The sequence below is a fragment of the Erpetoichthys calabaricus genome, chromosome 11 (genome assembly GCF_900747795.2).
Source record: "Erpetoichthys calabaricus chromosome 11, fErpCal1.3, whole genome shotgun sequence".
Lineage (NCBI taxonomy): Eukaryota > Metazoa > Chordata > Cladistia > Polypteriformes > Polypteridae > Erpetoichthys > Erpetoichthys calabaricus.
In genome coordinates, this window is record NC_041404.2 from 72819909 (window position 1) to 72842722 (window position 22814).

The 22814-nt window shown below is 41.1% G+C and overlaps 1 protein-coding gene across 1 annotated transcript in view; it reads right to left on the bottom strand.

The window, feature by feature from the left end:
* huwe1 (HECT, UBA and WWE domain containing E3 ubiquitin protein ligase 1) overlaps positions 1-22814 on the bottom strand; it is a 387803-nt gene that overhangs the window by 127366 nt on the left and 237623 nt on the right. The window contains 3 exon segments of the mRNA XM_051933601.1: positions 12250-12377; positions 12603-12755; positions 12852-13121. Of these exon segments, the coding sequence (XP_051789561.1) occupies positions 12250-12377; positions 12603-12755; positions 12852-13121 (551 nt within the window).

Genomic DNA, 22814 nt, shown 5'->3' on the forward strand with positions numbered 1-22814 from the left:
CGCAGATTTTATATGTAAGCATATTTAAATGTATATCGCGGATTTTTTGCTGGTTACTGCGGACAATGGGTCTTTTAATTTCTGGGTACATGCTTCCTCAGTTGGTTTGCCCAGTTGATTTCATACAAGGACGCTATTGGTGGATGGCTGAGAAGCTACCCAACTTACTTTTCTCTCTCTCTTGCGCTGACTCCTCTCTGATCCTGACGTAGGGGGTGTGAGCAGGGGGGCTGTTCGCACACCTAGACTATACGGACGCTCGTCTAAAAATGTCTGAAAGATTATCTTCACGTTTGCTACCTTCTGTGTGCAGCTGCTTCGTGAAGCGACATGCTGCAAGGTGCTTCGCATACTTAAAAGCTCAAAGGGCACGTATTGATTTTTCTCTCTCTCTCTCTCCCTGCTCCTGACGGAGGGGGTGTGAGCTGCCGCCTCAACAGCTTTGTGCCGTGGTGCTTCGCATACTTAAAAGCCAAACAGCTCTATTGATTTGTTTGCTTCACCTCCTTTGAAGAGGAAGATTGTTTGCATTCTTTTTAATTGTGAGACGGAACTGTCATCTCTGTCTGTCATGGAGCACAGTTTAAACTTTTGAAAAAGAGACAAATGTTTGTTTGCAGTGTTTGAATAACGTTCTGTCTCTCTACAACCTCCTGTGTTTCTGCGCAAAATCTGTGACCCAAGCATGACAATATAAAAATAACCATATAAACATATGGTTTCTACTTAACGGATTTTCTTATTTCGCGGGTGGCTCTGGAACGCAACCCCCGCGATGGAGGGATTACTGTAGTAATTATTAAAAGCTTTTAAAATTGTTTTGTCAATTTTTTTGTTGCTTTTCTCAAGATAAAGTAATAAGGAGTCAAAAACAATGCTTGAACAATCAGGCACAATACAAAACCAGAAAAAGAAAGACTAGAGCAAGGGAATGGATGGAACTACATAGATGTTCACTTACAACTGTACCAGTGAAAATATTTAGTATACAAGTTCAGTTTTTTCAGAAGCATTAAATGACTACAGCAGCTAGCTAATTTGTTGATAAGCAAATGATGTGCACAGTGCAATGAGGGTTTAAAATTTCAAATTTAATGTTACATTACTGTTAACTCTTTTAGGGCGGATGTCGACTTCTGTCGACAGGAGGGGTTGAGGGCGAATGTCGACAAAAGTCGACATCCAGGGATAGAGGGCGACAATCAGCTGTTAATGGCGACAAAACTCACTGTCACGTCGCAGGCATTCCCTCTGTGCTTGGAGGAATGCTAGACTCGTTGACTCGGCAACTAATCCTTGCGTGTGCGTGAGTTGCGAAATGTAAACAATGGCAAGATGGCATCGACATGACACAAGGGAGCGAAGCGAGTGCAGAAAAGAAAACACTCGGCAGACGATGTTTTGCGCATTATCGCGGAGTCAGACACTGATTTTTCAGAATCAGATTTTATTGACAGTGATCAGGAGATCGAACAAGAGTGAGAAGCCAGCATCAGCTGATCGGACACCAGCCGATGCCGCGGCAGCTGATCCGCTGCCAGATGAGTGCATTCGCGCAGCCGATGCATTTACGGCAAGGTTCGCGTGGAAGGAATACACAGACATTGATCCGTAGGAGCCGAACTGAGTACTGGACTTCACAAGACGGCATGGCTTGCTGTTGGACACGACAGATTACCAGCTGCTGAACTACTTCAGGCTGCTCTCTCCTGATGCTGCTTTTCAGCTACTGTCAGACGAGGACAAACAGGTAGGCAGAGAAATTTTTTGAATCGCGGGCTGTGCTTGCATCGCATTCTCGTTTTTCAAAGTGGAAACCCACAACAAAAGACGAGATGAAGCGCGCTGTGGCATTACAAATAGAGATGGGACAGAACTGGTGATATAACTTCAGGAAGCATTGGTCCAAACATGCTTTGTCCCCTGGTGGCTTTGGACAGGTTATGCAGTGTGATGATAGGTACGTGATGCTGCAAAGTTTTATTCACTTCTGTAATAAACAGAAGCAAATCCCATGGGGTGAGCCAGGCTATAACACCATGCATAAAGTTCAGCCCCTGCTTGACATTGTGGAGCCAACATAGAAACAATTTTATCAGCCTGGCTGTGATTGGTCTGTGCACGAATCTATGATAAAATAAAAGGGACACCTTTTTTTCTGCAAATATATGCCAGACAAGCCCACAAAGTATGGCATAAAGGATTTTGTACTGGCAGAAGCAAACACTGGTTTCTGCCTGAAAGTAATCACATATACAGGAAAGTATTTCTTTCAAAGAGAGAACTGTCCCTTGACAAGTCAGGTTGTGCTGGAGCTGCTTCAGGGCTATGAACATTTGGGTCATGTTATGTACATTTGGACAATTTTTATACATGCCCAGAATTGTTCATGGAGCTACAGAGCAGAGGAATTGGAGCTTGTGGCACAGTGAGGGTGAACAGGAGACACATGGCTTCACAGTTGAAGCCAGACAGGCTGAAGATGAAAAGAGGTGACAACACGGTTTTCATGAGGGGAAGAAAACTTGGTGGCAGTGGCATAGCACGATGGCAAACGGGTGACTTGTCTCTCTACAGTACACATTAACAATATATGTGAGAAAGTGCAGCAACAGATAATTGAAAAGTAGGCACCAAAGCAACATACATTGTAAGCAGTGCAATGTGGCAATGACTGAAATTGGCTGCTTTGAGCGAGATCAGACTTTGCAGGACTTTGCTGTGTAAAATGTATGTGAGATGTATGTGAAATCAGAGTATGCAGGCTCATACAACATGCAAGACACTAACACTTGTCAAAAGTAAATATTTTTTGTTGATTTCAATTGCTTTGTGTTCTTTTTTTAAAAAAATATTCAGCCCTGGGAGAAAAGAAACAAAAAAAAAAAATTAGCCCTAAAAGAGTTAAATCAAGGACAAATGTAAACATTTTGACTGATCTGTAGCTTTGGCAAACTTTTAATTTATCTTAATTTGGACAAAATATTATTAAAAAAAATCTTCTGATACAAGATCTAAGATGTTAAGAAATGAACAACAAATTCATCATCACTACGCAACGCGCTTTCCAAATGCATTTCAACATTCCTCCTAATGGTGACGTCCCAAATCGAAAAATGATTATTCAATCGGTGGCTAAACTTTGACAGATGGGTAAAACATTGAACAGAAAATCTCCTGAAAACATCTTAAGCTGTAAGGGCATCAATTTTGCAGTCTCCTACACGTTCAGCATGCAAACATGCATTTGCCTTTGGCATTTCCAAAATGTCTTTGAGGAGGATTTTGCACGAGGACCTTAATTTCCATCCATACAATACAATGATAGTGCAGGAACTCACTGAGAGAGACTGAGAGAGCCGTAGAGAGTTGTGCATGAACATTATGCAAACCATTCATCGAGGTGCCATCATCATGTGCAGCGACAAGGCACATTTCCATTTAATGGTTATGTAAATAAGCAAAACTTTCACTATTGGGCTGAAACCAACCCTAGTGAACTTCAAAGACCACTGCACAGTAAGTGTGTTACAGATTGGTGTGCCGTTGCAGAATCTGACATTGTAGGCCCTTACTTTTTTCAGGAGGGGGGAGCAATGGTCACCTTCATTTCGGAATGTTTCATTGAAATGCTAGAGAAATTTTTGCAGCCCCAACTGGAAGAAATGGATGGGGTGGATGCCTGGTTTCAACAGGATGGAGCAACGGCGTGGAGATCCATGCAAATTTTGCAGGAGATTTTTCATGGGAAGCTGATATCCCAGCACGGCGATGTCGAGTGGCCTTCACATTCGCCTGATCTTGCTCTGTGTGATTTCATCTTGTGGGGCTATCTCAAGTCGAAGATAAACATACACCGACCTCAAAACCTTTAAGTCCTCAAGGACACTATTCGCCATGAAATCGCCGCTATTCCCCTTGGCTAAATGAGTCATGTGAGTGTTAAACTGTCTCGGAGCGTATCGCCAATGATGGCCACCACCTTGAAGACATCATTTTTAAAACACAGTTTAAAAAAAATCTATTCTGTACACCCTTTCTTATGTTGTAATGAAATTTATTTTATCTTTTAGTGTTTGTGTAGAATAAACATTTGAAATGTGGTACTTTTTGGCTGACCCTATATATTTATATTTAAAAACATTTTTAGTTGCAACCTGACTAATTAGGTGGTTACCAATAAGGGCAAAACATGTGTCGTGTACTCTTTGTATTATTTGGCAGATATTGTATCACATATCTATGAGCTGCTTCTTGCAACCGAGGACGTGGCGGATATTTGCCGACTGGCCGACCAACCAAAAGTGTTACCTGGTAGGGAACTACCTAAATAATCAGACTGTGATTCAGAACTAAGAATTTAATACTGTTCTCCGATCTTCACCTTGTCAAATAAGCAAACCAGCCACAGTGACAATATCAGAGGCTTCACCTCAGGCCCCAATGTCCAAGGTTAGACCCCCCCCATAAAGGGATGCTAAAATGTGTACACCTAATAAGCCCCAACAAGAGCAAAACACGTGTTGGGTACTCTTTGTATTATTTGGCCGATACTGTATCACATATATATGGGCAAATAGTCTTATGGCAACATTAATGAAACTGCAAAAACTTTCTGGTTGCTCCTAGATGTGACAGTTATTTAAAGGCATGAGCTACAAAGTATCAAAATTGAAGCATTAACTCACAAAGAATAAAATGCCAAAGCCCAGTTAGACTTTGAAAGAAGATACACCATAGTATCTTAAAACTATGTGGAAAAATGAATTGCATTCTAATGAGACTAAGGCTGAACTTTTGGCCATAAATCCTACAGGTGTAGTTCAACTACTAAAGGCACATCCTGATGACAGTATGGGAATGAGTAGGATGGAGATGGTCCATGAGGATGCAAAAAGTTCAGTCTCAACTCTCCAGTGCTGGGCATAATTTCTTTCATATATCCTAGCCATGTACCTTTGAAAAGTCACTACTGGAAGAGTCAGACTAACAGATCTGTTTGTTCTCAGGTGCGAGTTTGAAAGTGTCACAGAGCAATTTCTGCAGATACACTGACCTGACCTAAATTGAGACTTGGGTGATCCTGCATTGCTGTCTGAAGCACATCTCTTACACTTACATCACTTCTTCTAACACAGTCCACACAACTTCTCAACTGAAGACACTGTGAAAATGTATGCTGCTGCAGCAAAGACAATGCTTTTATCTCCACCAGGTAACTGACAGCATTTGCATATTGATTGGTTACACACTTCACTCCCCTCTGATTAATGCAGGATGGAGCATCAGCATTTATTAGCCACACTGGAACTGGCCCTTTTCACAGCAGCCATTTTGGCATGAAATAGTATGGCAAGCACAAGTGTCACTAATGACATTAATGAAGCTCCTATTCAACTTCAGTGTAACATAAATGGAATCTTAATTAATGTCATTACTTACACCTGTGCTTGCAATACTATTTCATGTCAATATGGCTGCTATGAAAAAGACCATTGATGTGTAACACAACGAAATTACTTTGTGACAGCCCCAAGGTGCATTTAAAGAAAAGTCAAATAATTCCAAATATGTTGTATACAGTGTTAAGTGATCAAGTAACCAGAGCAAAAGTACAGCAGCATAAATTGTTATTGCACGTTAATGAATAGTACATTACATATTATATATTGTATTACATTAGTATATTGCACATTACCACTACAGTTTATTGCACATGTTCAATTAAAAATTCTCAGACTGAGGAGATTCAGAGTTCAGAAAGTTTATGGTAGATGTGAAAAAGCTATTTTTTAATCTGTTTGTGCGTACACAGATTGATCTAAAGCATCTGCCTGACGGGAGAAGCTCAAACAAAGAATTTCCGGGATGAGTTTGGTCCTTGAGAATGTTTTTGGCCCTTCTCACACAGCGAGTCTTATACAATAGCGAGTAATGGCAGTTCAGTCCTAGTAATGGCCTCTGCTGTTTACACAACCCGCTGCAGGGCGTCTTTGGCAGCCTTGGTGCAGCTGTTGTACCAGGCCATCATGCAGTTAGTTATGATGCTCTCTATAGTGCACCTATAGAAATGAACCATCAGCTTCTGGGGGGAGGTCAGCTCTCCTTAACTTCCTGGGAAAATAGAGGCGTTGTTGTGCTTTGCCTATTATAGCCAAGTTGTAGTCAGCCCAGGACAAGTCCTCTGAGATGGTGATTCCTAGAAACTTAAAGCTGGAAACTCTCTCCACAGCATTTGCATTGATTGTTATTGGACTGTGATTGGTCTTTGTAGTGGTCCTAAAGTCCAGAATAACGTCTTTGGTCTTTTTGGTATTTAAGACCAGGATGTTGGTGTTGCACCATACTGTCAGATTCTGAACCTCTTCCCTATATGCAGCTTCACTGTTGTCTGTTACAAGCCCAATGACAGTCGTATTATCTGCAAACTTAACAATAATGTCTGATTGGTGGATGAGTTGACAGTCATGGGGTGAAGAGTGCATAGAGATGGGGACTTAGTACACATCCTTGCGGCACACCACTGCTCAGGGTAAGGGTGGAGGATGTGTGTTTGCCCATCCTGACAGACTGGGGGCGGTTGGTGAGAAAATCCAGTAACCAGTTGCATATGGACAGAGCAAGTCCTAGTGCACTGAGTTTTTGGATCAGCTGGTTAGATATAATGGTATTAAATGCAGAGCTGTAGTCAATGAAGAGTATCCTAACATAGGTGCTGGGCTTTTCCAGATGCGAGAGGGCAGCATGTAGAGCCACTCAGATGGCGTCCTCAGTTGATCTGTTTGATTGATAGGTAAACTGGTGTTGGTCTAGATCAGCTGGGATGGAGGCTTTGATGTGGGTGATTACTAGTCGTTCAAAGCACTTTGCGATGACAGGGGTGAGAGTGACTGGTCGATGGCCATTAAGACAGGTTATCCTCGGTTTTTTGGGGAACAGGTACAATGGTTGTGGATTTCAGGCTTAAGGGGACTACACCTGAGGAGAGAGAGAGGTTGAATGTGTGTGTAAATACCTCCACTAATTGATCAGCGCAGGCCTGGAGCACACGCCCTTGCATGTTATCAGGACCAGCTGCCTTCCTTCTATTGATGTTTGAGTGCCCGCCGCACATCATGTATGTGTATGACCAAAGGCTGTGAGTCTCCGGTCAGCTCGAAGCTGACTGGAGGCTGGTTATTGTCCTTGTCAAACCGTGCAAAGAACCTGTTAACACTAGAATTACCAGAGCCTACGAAAAAACTCGTAGATCCGGCCCACCTTAAATCGCTTCTTAAAACCTTTCTCACCTCTCCGCCAGCGTCTTTTGTCATCTAAATGTACTGATAAAGACAAGCTGCCAGCAGCCGGCTATTCCATCCCCCCAACGACTTAGAACGTAAACAAGCTTTTCCCAGCTAATGCCTTGATTGATTATCTGGGAGTGAAGTGGAGTTTTAGAGTAGAAATAATAAGATTGTTATTTGGAACACATGCATTTCATATGTGTTGCATTTCTACAGTAATCTGTGTAAACACATTGTTAAAACAGAAACGGTTTACAATATTCTAGTAGCAAATGACAAAATGTAGGCATAAACTATATAATGTATGAAGCCTGAAGTCCAAATATCAAAGAAACACTTTCACAAAAGGTACAAAAAAAAAGCCACCGCCAAAAAAACCTGTCTTAGTGTGAGACATTGACATGACTTAACTATCACTGCTTCCGTGGCGTAACAGTATCAGTCACTGACTGGGAATCAGCAGGTCATGAGTTCGATCCTGCACAACTCCCATCTGAGAAGTGTTCTTATTTTCACTATTTTAGAATAAAAGGATACATTTGATTTCAGTCTGTAACAGCCGGTGTAATTTATGATATTTGTAAAGGTTAGCTTTATTTTTTTTAAATTCACTTTTCATTGTCTTAGTCGCGTTCAGGATCCATCCCTACCGCCCCCCACCTGACAGTGCTGTTTTTACATAAAGACGCGCTAAAGTTCTGCAGTGTATCACGATACATACGACCGCGTGTTTTTTTCCCCCAGGATTGCCAGTCCCCACGTGTTGCTGTATGCTGTTTCTTTTGTACTCCAGGACATGCAGAGGAAAGCATAGTAAAGAGCAGTAACTTCAGCACTATATGCAATCATCGGACATTCCCCATCTGATGCTGTTTTCACATAAAGACGCGCTAAAGCTCTGCAGTGTACTTGTGACTGCATTGTCGTACCAATGCTTGCGAACTGAAGTGTCTGCATGCACTTTTCGTGGCATTATACGTGTATTTTTTAAGGATGCCCATGTAGCTCAAACACAGGAACATATGTTGATGTAAAAGTATAACAAAACAAGTGCACTTTTATTCAAGACTATAACCGAAGAAAAAAGAAAGCAAGTTACAGTAAGTGGAATGCTAAGAACTGCTGATTTCCATTCTGTGCTATATAACTGTTAACATTTGAATCTGATGATTGCATATAGCGCTGTCTGATTTAGTGTGCGCAAGAACATGCAGGTGGCCAGTTGCTGAGTGCTACAACGCACATTTTAAAAAAAGAAAGACAAATATATGTGACGTTTTGAAGAAATCATTTTATGACGCGAATAGTACTAATCAGAAAACATCGTCAAAGTAATGCAATATTATTTGAAAACGAACAGCGTCAGGTTGGGTGTGAAGTTATACTGGCGCTGTTTGAGTCAGATCAGAAGCTGAATAAGCTGAAAAAGCTCCTGTTCTGACTAAGTAAAAAAGCATGAATTAATCAACAGAAATAACTGCGATTGACATTTGAAAGTTAACGATTTACAGTGCATACCAATTTATAAATTCAAAGTCCGTTTGAGGAAACAAAAAAACACTTTCTTCAAAGCTGGGAAATGAATTCGCGTCTCTGTGGCACAGTAAGGCAGTGGTGCTCCAAGTCAGCAAACCGTCCTTATAACTTATGTTTTCAAGATCCATAACACACAGACAGACAGAGCACTGCGTAATACAGAGACAGACAGGCAGAGATATACAAACAAACAGGGAAGGCACATGTACTGAAAGAAAAAAAAAAATCAACATGTGCGTTGTTTCTGCAGCACTGAATAAGCTCACCCGCTCTAACATCACCCCTCCCCCGATCTGACTCTCTAAGTAACAGCGCAAGTACAGACACAAATCAAGTGCATGGGTGTACTGTATAATATTAACAAAAAGAGCAGCTTACTACTGAAAACGGCAAATATAGGAGTGAGTGGGGATCGAACCAGGACTCTTGATTACACTTGGTTTGCGTCTGTACTTGCGCTGTTACTTAGAGAGCCAGATCGGGTGAGCTCATTCAGTGCTGCAGGAACAACGCGCATGTTGATTTTTTTTTCTTTCAGTACATGTGCCTTCCCTGTTTGTATATCTCTGCTGTCTGTCTCTGTATTACGCAGTGCTCTGTCTGTCTGTGTGTTATGGATCTTGAAAAAAATAAGTTATAAGGACAGTTGTCCATGTTAATTGCAGTCTCAATTGTTAAAAAAATATTTTAAAAGGAGCATCCCACATGAAAATATAACGATCTCATTAACTGACAGTGCATACCAATTTACAAATTTTATGTCCATTTGAGGTTAAAAAGAAAAAAAAAAGAAGTAACACTGTATCCCCAGCGGGGAATTGAACTCATGTTTGTGAGGCAGAGAAAAGCTACTCGGTCTTAGAGTCAAATCTTAGCGCGCTACGCCACGGAAGCTGTTATATGGTGTGTGAAGCTTTTGTGGAAGTGTTTATTTGATCTTAGGAACTCGGGCTTTACACATTCTATAGTTTATGCCTACATTTTGTAACATTTATTACTAAAATATGAAAAGGTTTCTGTTTTAGCAATGTGTTTACACAGATTACTGTAGAAACGGAAAACGCATGAAATGCATGTATTCCAAATGGCGATCTATTATTTCTATTCTAAAACTCCAGCAGTTCAGTCACTCCCAAGTAATCAAACAAGGCATGAGCTGGGAAAACTTAGTGAACGTTCTGCGACGGTGGGGGATGGAATAGCCGGCTGCTCGCTGCTCCTCTTAATCGGCACATTTAGAAGACAAAAGAGAGGTGAGAACGGTTTTAAGGTGGGCCGGATCTACAAGTTTTTTCGTAGACTCTGGTAATTCTAGTGTTAAGTTCCTCTGCTAGGTTGACATTGTTATTGGCCAGTGTGTATTGTACGTCATTTTTCTTTTTGTAATCCGTGATTAATCGGATGCCTTGCCACATCCGCTGTGAGTCTGAGTTACTGTCAAAGTCCTCCTCAATCCGTTGTTTGTACATTAGTTTAGCAGACTTGATGCCCTTCTTGAGGTTAGCTCTGGCACCTCTATAGGCTGAGGTGTCTCCTAATTTAAAGGCTTTGTCCCTTTCCCTGAGCAGCCGTTTGACATCACTATTCATCCATGGTTTCTCATTTGGGTAGACCTTAATCCTTTTGTTGACAGTGACATTGTCCACACAGTAATTAATATATAACAGCACAGATGAAGTGTGTGTCTCAGTCTGTCTGATGAAAAAATATATTCCAGTCTGTTTGTTCAAAGCAGTCCTGGAGTTGGCAAATGGCAGCTTCAGGCCAAACTTTAACAGTCTTGCTAATTGGATTAGTACCGTTGATAAGGGCTTTGTGCGCTGGAACAAGAAACAAAGATGATCAGATTTGCCAAGGCAGGGGTGTGGAATGACCTTACAGGCGTCTTTTATGTTTGTACAGACGTGGTGTAAGGTGTTTTCCCCTCTGGTTTTACAATGTACATGCTGATAAAATCTGGGGAATACATCCTTAAGATTCTCTTCATTAAAATCCCCAACAATGATAAAAACTGCATCAGCGTGCGAGTTCTGTTGTTTACTGATAATGTCAAACAATTATTCAAGCGCTGACTTAACATTAGCCTGAGGAGGTATGTATACTGCCGTAACAATAACGACGGTATGTTCTTTCAGTAGGTAAAACGGTCGACATCTTAGCATCAGATATTCCATGTCCGGACAACAAAACTTGTTGATTGTAGTTATATTAGTGCACCAAACATTATTAGTATAGACACACAGTCCTCCGGAATCTGGGGTTCGATCGGCTCGATGGAGCATGCAACCTGCAAGTTCAACTGCTCTGACCGGTATGGTGGGATCCAGCCACGTCTCCAAAAAAAATCAAAAGACAACAGTCACTTGTAGTTTTAGGTGTGGAAATATCCAGTCGGAGCTCGTCCATTTTATTTGCAAGTGATCTAGTATTCGCAAGAACTACGCTAGGAAGAGGGGTTTTATGCGGAGCAGCCTCTAGCCTAGTTAGTAATCCTACTCGCTTGCCTCTTTTTTGCATCTTCTCCCTGCGCTGTCTGCGTCGTCGTCTTCCAAGTGTAGAAGTCAACGTAAGTCCCAGTGATCTGAGAATCTCCTGTGGTATTGCTTCTGTGTTATAATAATTATCTTTGCTATTAGAGCCGATCTGTAGAAGCTTTTGACGACTGCAGTGGATGCTCGCTTCCGTTTGTAAAACGATGAAAGTCAATATTAAGAACAATAATAGCAGAAAAGAGCACCTATTTGGGGAGCACAAAGCCACAGCGTTTGCGCGCGCCGCCATTGCATAGTTCTCAATGTTGTTGAGGCATGGAGTTTGATTGCTTTCAATGTTTTCTCTCTTAATCTGTGTCATTAGCAAGATGTTGCCGTTTCGCAGAGGTTTTTGCTGCACAAATGTCTTTTGAAGTGAGGTGCATGCAAGAGCAGAAAAAATTTAAAAGTGTGTGCCTGTGCCATCTAGTGGCTGAGGTTGAATTACATATAGCTAATTACATCTTGCCTGAAGGGGCCTCAGCTGCCTCAAAAGCTTTCATATTGCAATCTTTTCAGTTTGCCAATTAAAGGTGTCATTTTTCTTGACTTCTCATTAAACCAATATAAATGGCTAACACGGTAAAGCACCCTACGACTATTTACATTTAAAAAAGGGAAACATCCAACAGAAGCATGACACAAGCCAATTTGTGTAAAAGGTATGCAAGGACAGGACTTGTTCAATATTTGTATACTGTTCTGTCAATACAAAAAACGCTGCAATAACAAAGGGGAAACATGCTGTACAATACTTCACTATAGGTTTTGCAATATTAAAGGCATAATATAAAATGTACTGCAAAAACAAAGGAATTAAAAAAAAAAAACCCTGAGGCAGAGCCAAGATGGAGTGCTATTGTGAAAGATAACAAATCTTCTAGACTTTGACTCACTTTGGAGTTTGCACTTCTTTCTGCTCCTTTGCAGCCTGCAGGCAGGGCTGAACAACCTCAAGCAGCTTTATCAACACATTGAGAATCCCACTATTCTCCACAATGCGAGCACAGGACAGTTTTAACTCCTAGAAAGAAATGCAAAATGTGAAAATTAGGTTAACTGTAATTTTAAAATATTACTTAAATTTGCTAAATTTAGTGCTGGAATATTTAATAATCTTCATAATAGAAATCAATATCATCAAAAAAACAGTCTATCCTTAAGAGAACTGGTGGCCACAGCATACAATTTCAAGTCTTTACTAATGGTCTACTGATTTGAAAAGATTGAAAACCATAATAATCCTCACCTCAAAGAGAAGCGTGAGTAGCAAGATACGTGTTGCAAGGTTGGAGGCTTGTGGAAGTGTAGCCATTTGACTTGTCCATTCTAAAACAGTTTTGGTATCACTAGTAGTAAGTGGTAAAGCAGCTTTGATTAACACATTAGCAGCCTCCCAAACCTGCCAGGAAAATAATAAAATTAGAGTTGTCTTAAGCACATGTTTCAACTACCTACTGCCTTTGAGCAACACAATTAAAAAGAAGAATGTTCATACCTGGTTGACTACCTGCCGCAATATCATATCTCGATAATCAGCTCCATTCCTTTTGATAGCAGTCATAATAAGGTCACAAACACGATACACTGTGTCTGGCAGCTCATCCAGTAAGTGAAAGCAACCTGGAAGCATGGTGTCAGTAAACTTGTGCAATTCATCAGGTACCAGAGGTTCTGCATCAAGAAACTTTTCTAGACATTTAGCTTCCTCCTCCTCTTGCTTTTCCCGAGTCTTGCGCTCTTCTTCCTCTTTACGCCGTGCTGTTTCCTGTGCAAGGTAAATAAACTAGGTTAAAACTACTAAAAGTAGTTTTAGTCAAGAATAAATGTACTATCAAAATTAACAACAAACATATTTTAGGTATCTCTGAATTATCAAAACACAGATTTCATGAATCTGTGCATTCTGCATTTTTTTTTTTTATTAACATGTAAGGCTACATTTCTTCACCATAAATCTGAAAAAAAAAATCAAAAGCCACCCAAAATACAAATCAGGTGATGAAAGTGGGAATGACAGAGGACAAGGCCTGGGGCTTGCTTATACAGGTTACCCAAATGTGTTATGCAGTACAAGGTTATAAAAAAATTAAACAGATGATGATTAAACCTTATTTTAAAGGCTCTGTGCTTTAACTTTTCATTTATGGGTGCTTGCACTTTATACACTTGTGCTACAAGAAGCCGGAACTTTGAAAGCAACAGTGCTTGATTAAGGAGTAGGAGGATGTGAAAAGCCTGGTTTGAAAATGAACACCTTAAAGAAGCATTTAAATAGCTCATTGTTCTAAACACTTGCACCTATTCAAGGTTTTGCAACAGAAGACACCTGGCACAGAGCAGAAATCAAACTGACACACTTCTTCTGTACACAACCACACTTACTCTTCTTTGCCCACAGGAATCCTTTAATGAGTGATTTTAAGATTGAAAATAATCTAGGGCTATATTATATATGTATACTGGTGTTTAAAAAAAAAAAAAAAAAAGCCATTTTGACACTACATGTCTATTAAATAAAAAAATCCTGGGACAAGACAAGACTTTTTCAGAGAGATGATTTCAAGGCCCGCAAGATGAGACTTTGTGCCAATAAATAAATTGAAAACCTAGCAGTTGCAAGCTGGGATAGAAATAAAAGAAACAGTAGAAGAAGTGTAGAAGACAAAGTAGAACGTCATAAAGAGGTTCAAAAACATTGGAAAAAAAAAACTGACAGTAAAGGTTGCATTAGTGCTAAGAAATGGAATACTTGGTGAAATGATGGCAAAGCAAAAAGAGATTGAATATACAGTGGGGCAAAAAAAGTACTTAGTCAGCCACCAATTGTGCAAGTTCTCCCACTTAAAAAGATGAGGTCTGTAATTTTCATCATAGGTATACCTCAACTATGAGAGACAAAATGAGAAAAAAAAAAATCCAGAAAAATCACATTGTCTGACTTTTGAAGAATTTATTTGCAAATTATGGTGGGAAAAAAAGTATTTGGTCAATAAACAAAAGTTCATCTCAATACTTTGTTATATACCCTTTGTTGGCAATGACAGAGGTCAAACGTTTTCTGTAAGTCTTCACAAGGTTTACACACACACTTGCTGGTATATTGGCCCTTCCTCCATGCAGATCTCCTCTAGAGCAGTGATGTTTTGGGGCTGTCGCTGGGCAACACGGACTTTCAACTCCCTCCAAAGATTTTCTATGGGGTTGAGATCTGGAGACTGGCTAGGCCACTCCAGGACCTTGAAATGCTTCTTACGAAGCCACTCCTTCGTTACCCGGGCGGTGTGTTTGGGATCATTGTCATACTGAAAGACCCAGCCACGTTTCATCTTCAATGCCCTTGCTGATGGAAGGAGGTTTTCACTCAAAATCTGGTGATACATGGCCCTATTCATTCTTTCCTTTACACGGATCAGTCGTCCTGGTCCATTTGCAGAAAAACAGCCCCAAAGCATGATGTTTCCACCCCCATGCTTTACAGTAGGTATGGTGTTCTTTGGATGCAACTCAGCATTCTTTCTCCTCCAAACACGACGAGTAGAGTTTTGTTCATCTGACCATATGACATTCTCCAATCCTCTTCTGGATCATCCAAATGCTCTCTAGCAAACTTCAGACAGGCCTGCACACGCACTGGCTTAAGCAGGGGGACACGTCTGGCACTGCAGGATTTGAGTCCCTGGCGGCACAGTGTGTTACTGATGGTAGCCTTTGTTACTTTGGTCCCAGCTCTCTGCAGGTCATTCACTAGGTCTCCCCATGTGGTTCTGGGATTTATGCTCACCGTTGTGATCATTTTGACCCCCCTGGGGTGAGATCTTGCGTGGAGCCCCAGATCGAGGGAGATTATCAGTGGTCTTGTATGTCTTCCATTTTCTAATAATTGCTCCCACAGTTGATTTCTTCACACCAAGCTGCTTACCTATTGCAGGTTCAGTCTTCCCAGCCTGGTGCAGGTCTACAATTTTGTTTCTGGTGTCCTTTGACAGCTCTTTGGTCTTGGCCATAGTGGAGTTTGGAGTGTGACTGTTTGAGGTTGTGGACAGGTGTCTTTTATACTGATAACGAGTTCAAACAGATGCCATTAATACAGGTAACGAGTTGAGGACAGAGGAGCCTCTTACAGAAGAAGTTACAGGTCTGCGAGAGCCAGAAATCTTGCTTGTTTGTAGGTGACCAAATACTTATTTTCCACCATAATTTGCAAATAAATTCTTTAAAAATCAGACAATGTGATTTTCTGGATTTTTTTTTTCTATTTTGTCTCTCATAGTTGAGGTATACCTATGATGAAAATTACAGGCCTCTCTCATCTTTTTAAGTGGGACAACTTGCACAAGTGGTGGCTGACTAAATACTTTTTTGCCCCACTGTATGGACAGATATTGTTCGGCTTTAAACTTTAAGTCGCAGCCTTGTAGATCGTCTAATTTGTGTTGCCATCAGGGAAAAGTAGTGTTTCTTCCAAAAGAAGAGGCATTTCTGAGAGAAATAAAAGATTTGGTGAAAGTGAAATCAACAAATACTACATGCAAAATATCCGCATCTAAAATAATCTGTTCGCAATTGCATCATTCAATGCTCAAAACAGATTTACACGATTCAGGACCATACGCTATGAGAATCTGTGTTCCCGCAACAATTAAAGCTACTATAAGTTTAATTTCAAAGAAACCACAATTTGGTCAGGTTTATATTTATGATCACAGAGAAGCGATGCAACATAGAATCTAAAGAGTTAAACGATTGGATGTATTAGAAATTCTACAGCCGATAAAAGATATAAATCCATACGTCCAAAGTATCACACTTTACAAGAAATTTATCTGCAAAACATGGACAAAAGTTTTTTTGGATTCCTATATGAATCCAAAAGATCACGCTCGCATATATAATAAACCAACATGTGACGAACAGTCAGCGACAATAGTTTAAGAAAGATGGAGATATCAAAGACAGAGTTCATACTCGTGTTTATCCAAAAGCACAGCACTATTCGTCACAAGCGGCAGATCCGGGAAATGACTAGTGCTTAGGGCCCACACGGGGGTTGTTGATCAAAGCGAGCAGGGGGAAGAGCCCCCCAGTGCTTTTTTTTATAATTATTAATATAACAAAACTTTTAATTCAGTAGTTTACCGCATTTTGGAGTTAGACATATACACATACATACATACATGCATTCATGCATGCACACACACACGCATATACAGTGGGGCAAAAAAGTGATCAGCTCTTTGGTCTTGGCCATAGTGGAGTTTGGAGTGTGACTGTTTGAGGTTGTGGACAGGTGTCTTTTATATTGATAACGAGTTCAAACAGGTGCCATTAATACAGGTTAACGAGTGGAGGACAGAGGAGCTTCTTACAGAAGAAGTTACAGGTCTGTGACAGCCAGAAATCTTGCTTGTTTGTAGGTGACCAAATACTTATTTTCCACCATAATTTGCAAATAAATTCTTCAAAAACCAGACAATGTGATTTTCTGGATTTTTTTTTCTCATTTTGTCTCTCATAGTTGAGGCATACCTATGATGAAAATTACAGGCCTCTGTCATCTTTTTAAGTGGGAGAACTTGCACAATTGGTGGCTGACTAAATACTTTTTTGCCCCACTGTACATAAATACAGGCATACAGTACACCCCCAAAATTCGCGAGGGTTATGTTCCTAGAGCACCCGTGAATTGTGAAAAACCGCAAATTTTGGATGTGGTAAAAAAAAAATGCCTATTTTTATAGTTTAAACCCTAAATATGCCCCCAAAACACTTATAATTTCAAACTCAGCTTAATTCATTACCTAAAAATAAAGAATGTAAATGTAAACTTGTATACTGTACTGCTATGTCTCCTGCAGTGCTAGAATGTAAAATACCGATGTTACCACTATACAGTTGTATGAAAAAGTTTGGGAACCCCTCTCAGCCTGCATAATAATTTACTTTCAGCAAAAAAGATAACAGTGGTATGTCTTTCATTTCCTAGAAACATCTGAGTACTGGGGTGTTTTCTGAACAAAGAATTTTAGTGAAGCAATACGAGGGGTGTCTGGATTCCGCGCAGAATTTTATCGTTTGTCGAGTGTCAGCCTGTCGAAACCTGTTCTGCTGTGTGGAGGGATTATTCAAGTGGTTGCATGTTTCTGTTCAGATGTTTTGCTCCCTCTCTTCCTTCAGAATGAACACGAGAAGCAAACGAACTGAGAGTGCGCAGCCGGCGCTAGCGTGCGTGACTTTCGAGTGATGATTTTTTACGACTTTTCTGATGGTTTAATCTGCTCGGTGGAACACACCATGTTTGCCATCTTTTTCAACATTGATGGCATTGTCGCGTCAATTCCGCTGATGGAGGGGACAACTGTCACCTCTGAGTGGTACACCACTCAGTGCCTGCCTGACGTTTTTTCTGCGATGGCTAGAGGCTGGTCCAAGAACTTGCGAAGGCACTTTTTGCATCATGACAATGCGCCAGCCCACACGGCTAATGCGACGAAGCATTTCATTGAAGACGGTGGTGTCAATGTTTTGAGCCCGCCACCCTACTCGCCTGATCTTGCACCATGTGACTTTTGGCTCTTCCCGAAGGTGACAGAACCCCTGCGAGGCCACAACTTCGAAACTCGAGAGGAACTGATTGCAGCTGTCAAAGAACAGCTGGACAACCTCCCAAAGACAGCCTTTCGCGAGTGTTTTGCGGCGTGGGTCAGAAGAGCCCAAAAGTGCATTGATGTTGGCGGTGAATACTTGGAAAAAGTTTGAAAAGGATCGAAGTACATGAGAAAAATAGAAAAAAAAATCCTTGGCTACTTATTTCGAGTGATTCCGCGCGTAACACAGACAACCCTCGTATTTAGCTGTAGGAAATTAAATCAAATGTGAAAAACTGCCTGTGCAAAAATTTGGATCCCCTTGTAACTTTGCTGATTTGAATACATGTAACTGCTCAATACTGATTACTTGCATCACCAAATTGGTTGGATTAGCTCGTTAAGCCTAGACCTTCATACACAGGTGTGTCCAATCATGAGAAAAGGTATTTAAGGTGGTCAATTGCAAGTTGTGCTTCCCATTGACTCTCCTCTGAAGAGTGACAGCATGGGATCCTCAAAGCAACTCTAAAAAGATCTGAAAACAAAGATTGTTCAGTATCATGGTTTAGGGGAAGGCTACAAAAAGCTCTCTCAGAGGTTTAAACTGTCAGTTTCAACTGTAAGGAATGTAATCAGGAAATGGAAGGCCACAGGCACAGTTGCTGTAAAACCCAGGTGTGGCAGGCCAAGAAAAATACAGGAGCGGCATATGCACAGGATTGTGAGAATTGTTATAGACAACCCACAGATGACCTCCAAAGACCTGCAAGAACATCTTGCTGCAGAAGGTGGAGCTGTACATCGTTCTACAATTCAGCACAATTTGCACAAACATCATCTGTATGGCAGGGTGATGAGAAAGAAGCCCTTTCTGTACTCACACCACAAACAGAGTCACTTGTTGTATGCAAATGCTCATTTATACAAGCCAGATTCATTTTGGAACAAAGTGCTTTGGACTGACGAGACAAAAATGGAGTTATTTGGTCATAACAAAGCGCTTTGCATAGCAGAAGAACAACACTGCATTCCAAGAAAAACACCTGCTACCAACTGTCAAATTTGGCGGAGGTTCCATCATGCTGTGGGGCTCTGTGGCTAGTTCAGGGGCTGGGGCCCTTGTTAAAGTTGATGGATGAATTCAACCCAATATCAACAAATTCTACAGGATAATGTTCAAGCATCAGTCACAAAGTTGAAGTAACGCAGGGGTTGGATATTCCAACAAGACAATGACCCAAAACACAGTTCGAAATCTACAAAGGCATTCATACAGAGGGAGAAGTTCAATGTTCTGGAATAGCCGTCATAGTCCCCTGACTTGATTATCATCGAAAATCTATGGGATGATTTGAAACAGGCTGTCCAGGCTCGGCAGCCATCAAATTTAACTGAACTGGAGATATTTTGTATGGAAGAATGGTCAAAAATACCTCCACCCAGAATCCAGACACTCAAAGGCTATAGGAGGCGTCTAGAGGCTGTTATATTTGCAAAAGGAGGCTCAAGTAAGTATTGACGTAATAGCTCTGTTGGGGTGCCCACATTTATGCACCTGTCTAATTTTGTTATGATGCATATTGCATATTTTATGTTAATCCAATAAACTTAATGTCACTGCTGAAATACTACTGTTTCCATAAGGCATGTCATATATTAAAAGGAAGTTGTTACCAATGATAAACAAAAATCCAAAGAATTAAGAGGGGTTCCCAAACTTTTTCATATAAAACTATGTAATGGAATTCATGCAAGCACATTTTCATTGCCAGAAGCCTTAGACTCTTAAACTGCCACATACTTGAGGTTTAATGCATCCCTAGACGCCAAATACTTTTTGCTGCACTTTTTAAGTAAACATCACAATTCACAAAGAAAAAGTGAAATTTTAATGGAACACTTTTTTTCAAGCAAAGAGCATCACAACTACTACAACACTGATCATTTTACACACTGCTAATGAACTGTAAAAACTATTTTAAAAACTACTGGAACAATATGTACAAAGTGCAACTGACGCAATGGATGAACTTTGGTAAATCACCAAGCCAACTGCGCTTGAACTGGCTGCACTCAAGCACACAGAGGTAAACGCTGACGCTGGCAGGCTAGTTTAGTGCAGCGGCTGAATCCCAGAGACAGTGAGGCTGCAGGATATCACGCTTGGGTCACAGAATTGCACAGAAACACAGGAGATTGTAGAGACAGGGACTTAATTCAAAGACTTCAAACAAATATGTCTCTTACAAATATGTCTCTTACAGAAGTAAAACAAGCTCAGTATGCAGTTAGTTCTCGATTTAAGAATAGACAAACATCATAGGGTAGCACAACGGGAGCGGGACCCCCAACAGGAGCAGAGGATGTCTGGGGGAGGGGAGAGAAACAAAACAATCAGCCAAAAAGGACAAGTGCTGTTCAGGCTTTTAAGTATGCATAGCGCGAGAAGCATATCACACAACAGAGAAGCCGGAAGTAAGCCCAGCAAGTAAGGAAGCAATGTGAAAGTAGTCTATCAGCGTTTTTTAAGAGGGATTTTTTGAAGAGCGTCCGTGTCTTCTAGGGGTCCGTTCAGCCCCCCGATCACAAGGGGCTGGCAGTGGTCATGAGCTGGCTGCTCAATGAATGTATGGCACTGCCTGATCAGCTCATGCGTGCTCACAAATGGCACTGGGAAACGACTATAGCCGGTTGTGGCGGTTTAAGGGATAAGAGGAACAAAACGGAAAACACAAGAACACTCAGCTGGAGATGCATCACAGTCAATCAGCAGCAAGAAGAAATGAATAACGCTGTAGCGGTCCGGTGCCGCTAAGATTTACACCTTCGAGAAGACTGCGATTTATTTATTTTGTATGGTGGAGATTCCAGGGATGCACCCAGCCTCAGCCCGACCCGCACGCACTCACAAGCAGTGACAAAAACAAAGCAAACCAGTAATCAAACAGCAAAAAAAGAATGTGATGAAAACAAATGAAATAAATGAAAACAACAATACCACCCCTGTTCACTTTACGGCAATTACACATTAAATACAACAAAGCACAAACAAACAAAACACACACAGTAAATCATGAAAAACGGCAACAGATGAAATGTAATGATGCAAATAGATAGTCCAGAGATCCGCACGTTGAATGGGAATGTAAAGGTAGTCCTACCGCTAGTTCCCAAAATGGTGAAGACGGGTGGACGGTTTCAGGAGCGCTCCTTTCTTTGCAGGATGGCCATCACATATTAATCAGATCATTAGGACAGCATTTTTTCACTTAAGAAATATAGCAAAGGACAGTACGATGGCACAGTGGTAGTGCTGCTGCCTCGCAGTTAGGAGACCTAGGTTCGCTTCCCGGGTCCTCCCTGCGTGGAGTTTGCATGTTCTTGCCATGTCTGCGTGGGTTTCCTCTGGGCGCTCCGGTTTCCTCCCACAGTCCAAAGACATGCAGGTTAGGTGGATTGGCAATTCTAAATTGGCCCTAGTGTGTGCTTGGTGTGTGGGTGTGTTTGTGTGTGTCCTGCGGTGGGTTGGCACCCTGCCCGGAATTGGTTCCTGCCTTGTGCCCTGTGTTGGCTGGGATTGGCTCCAGCAGACCCCCGTGACCCTGTGTTCGGATTCAGCGGGTTGGAAAATGGATGGATGAAATATATAGACCTCTTATATCATTGAAAGATCCTGAGAAATTAGTTCACGCTTTTGTTTTCAGTCGACTAGATTACTGTAACGTGCTCCTCTCAGGGCTACCCAAAAAAGACATAAATCGATTGCAACTAGTGCAGAATGCAGCTGCTAGAATCTTAACTAGGAAAAGAAAATCCACATTTCTCCAGTTTTGATGTCACTACATTGGTTGCCTGTGTCATTCAGAATTGATTTTAAAATACTGCTTATGGTTTATAAAGGCTTAAATAATCTTGCTCCATCTTATATTTCGGAATGTCTGACACCTTACACTCCAAATCGTAACCTTAGATCTTCAAATGAGTGTCTGCTTAGAATTCCAAGAGCTAAACTTAGAAGAAGTGGTGAGGCAGCCTTCTGCTGTTATGCACCTAAAATCTGGAATAGCTTGCCAACAGGAATTTGCCAGGCTAAAACAGTGGAGCACTTTAAAACACTGCTGAAAACACATTACTTTAACATGGCTTTCTCATAGCTTCATTTTAGTTTAATCCTGATGCTCTGTATATTCAATTAATTATCATTATTATTCATGAGGGCTCCAAAATCCATACTAACCCCTACTCTCGCTTCAGTTCTTTTTCCAGTTTTCTGTGGTGGCGATCTGCACCACCACCACCTAATCAAAGCACTGTGATGTCCCTACATTGATGGATTAAAGACCAGAAGTCCATGTGACCGTCCTTCCATGAGAACCCTGAATACAATGAGGACTGATTGATGTCATTTATGTTAGGTAGAATGCCTAGAGGGGGCTGGGCAGTCTCATGGCCTGGATCCCCTGCAGATTTTATTTTTTCTCCAACCGTCTGGAGTTTTTTGTTGTTTTTTCTGTACTTCCTAGCCATCGGACCTTACTTTTATTCTATGTTAATTAGTGTTCTCTTATTTTAATTCTTATTGTGTCTTTTTTTCCTCTTTCTTCATGTGCTATATAAATAAATTTTGTTGTTAAGTTTCATCTCAGAAGGATGCTTCAAACTAGTAAGAGCGCTTACAATCCTGGAAGGAACTCACTGTTCTACTGCAGTCTCAGCATACATCATCATGGAGGATCTGGGCTCCTACCTGATGAATGGAACTGCATAACCTATGGTTTTGGTACCAAAAACCAATGATCTGTTGAATCAGATGGGCATGCGGCAGAGCAGAGAAGTGCTTGACCACCTGTATGATGCATTCCAACTGGCCT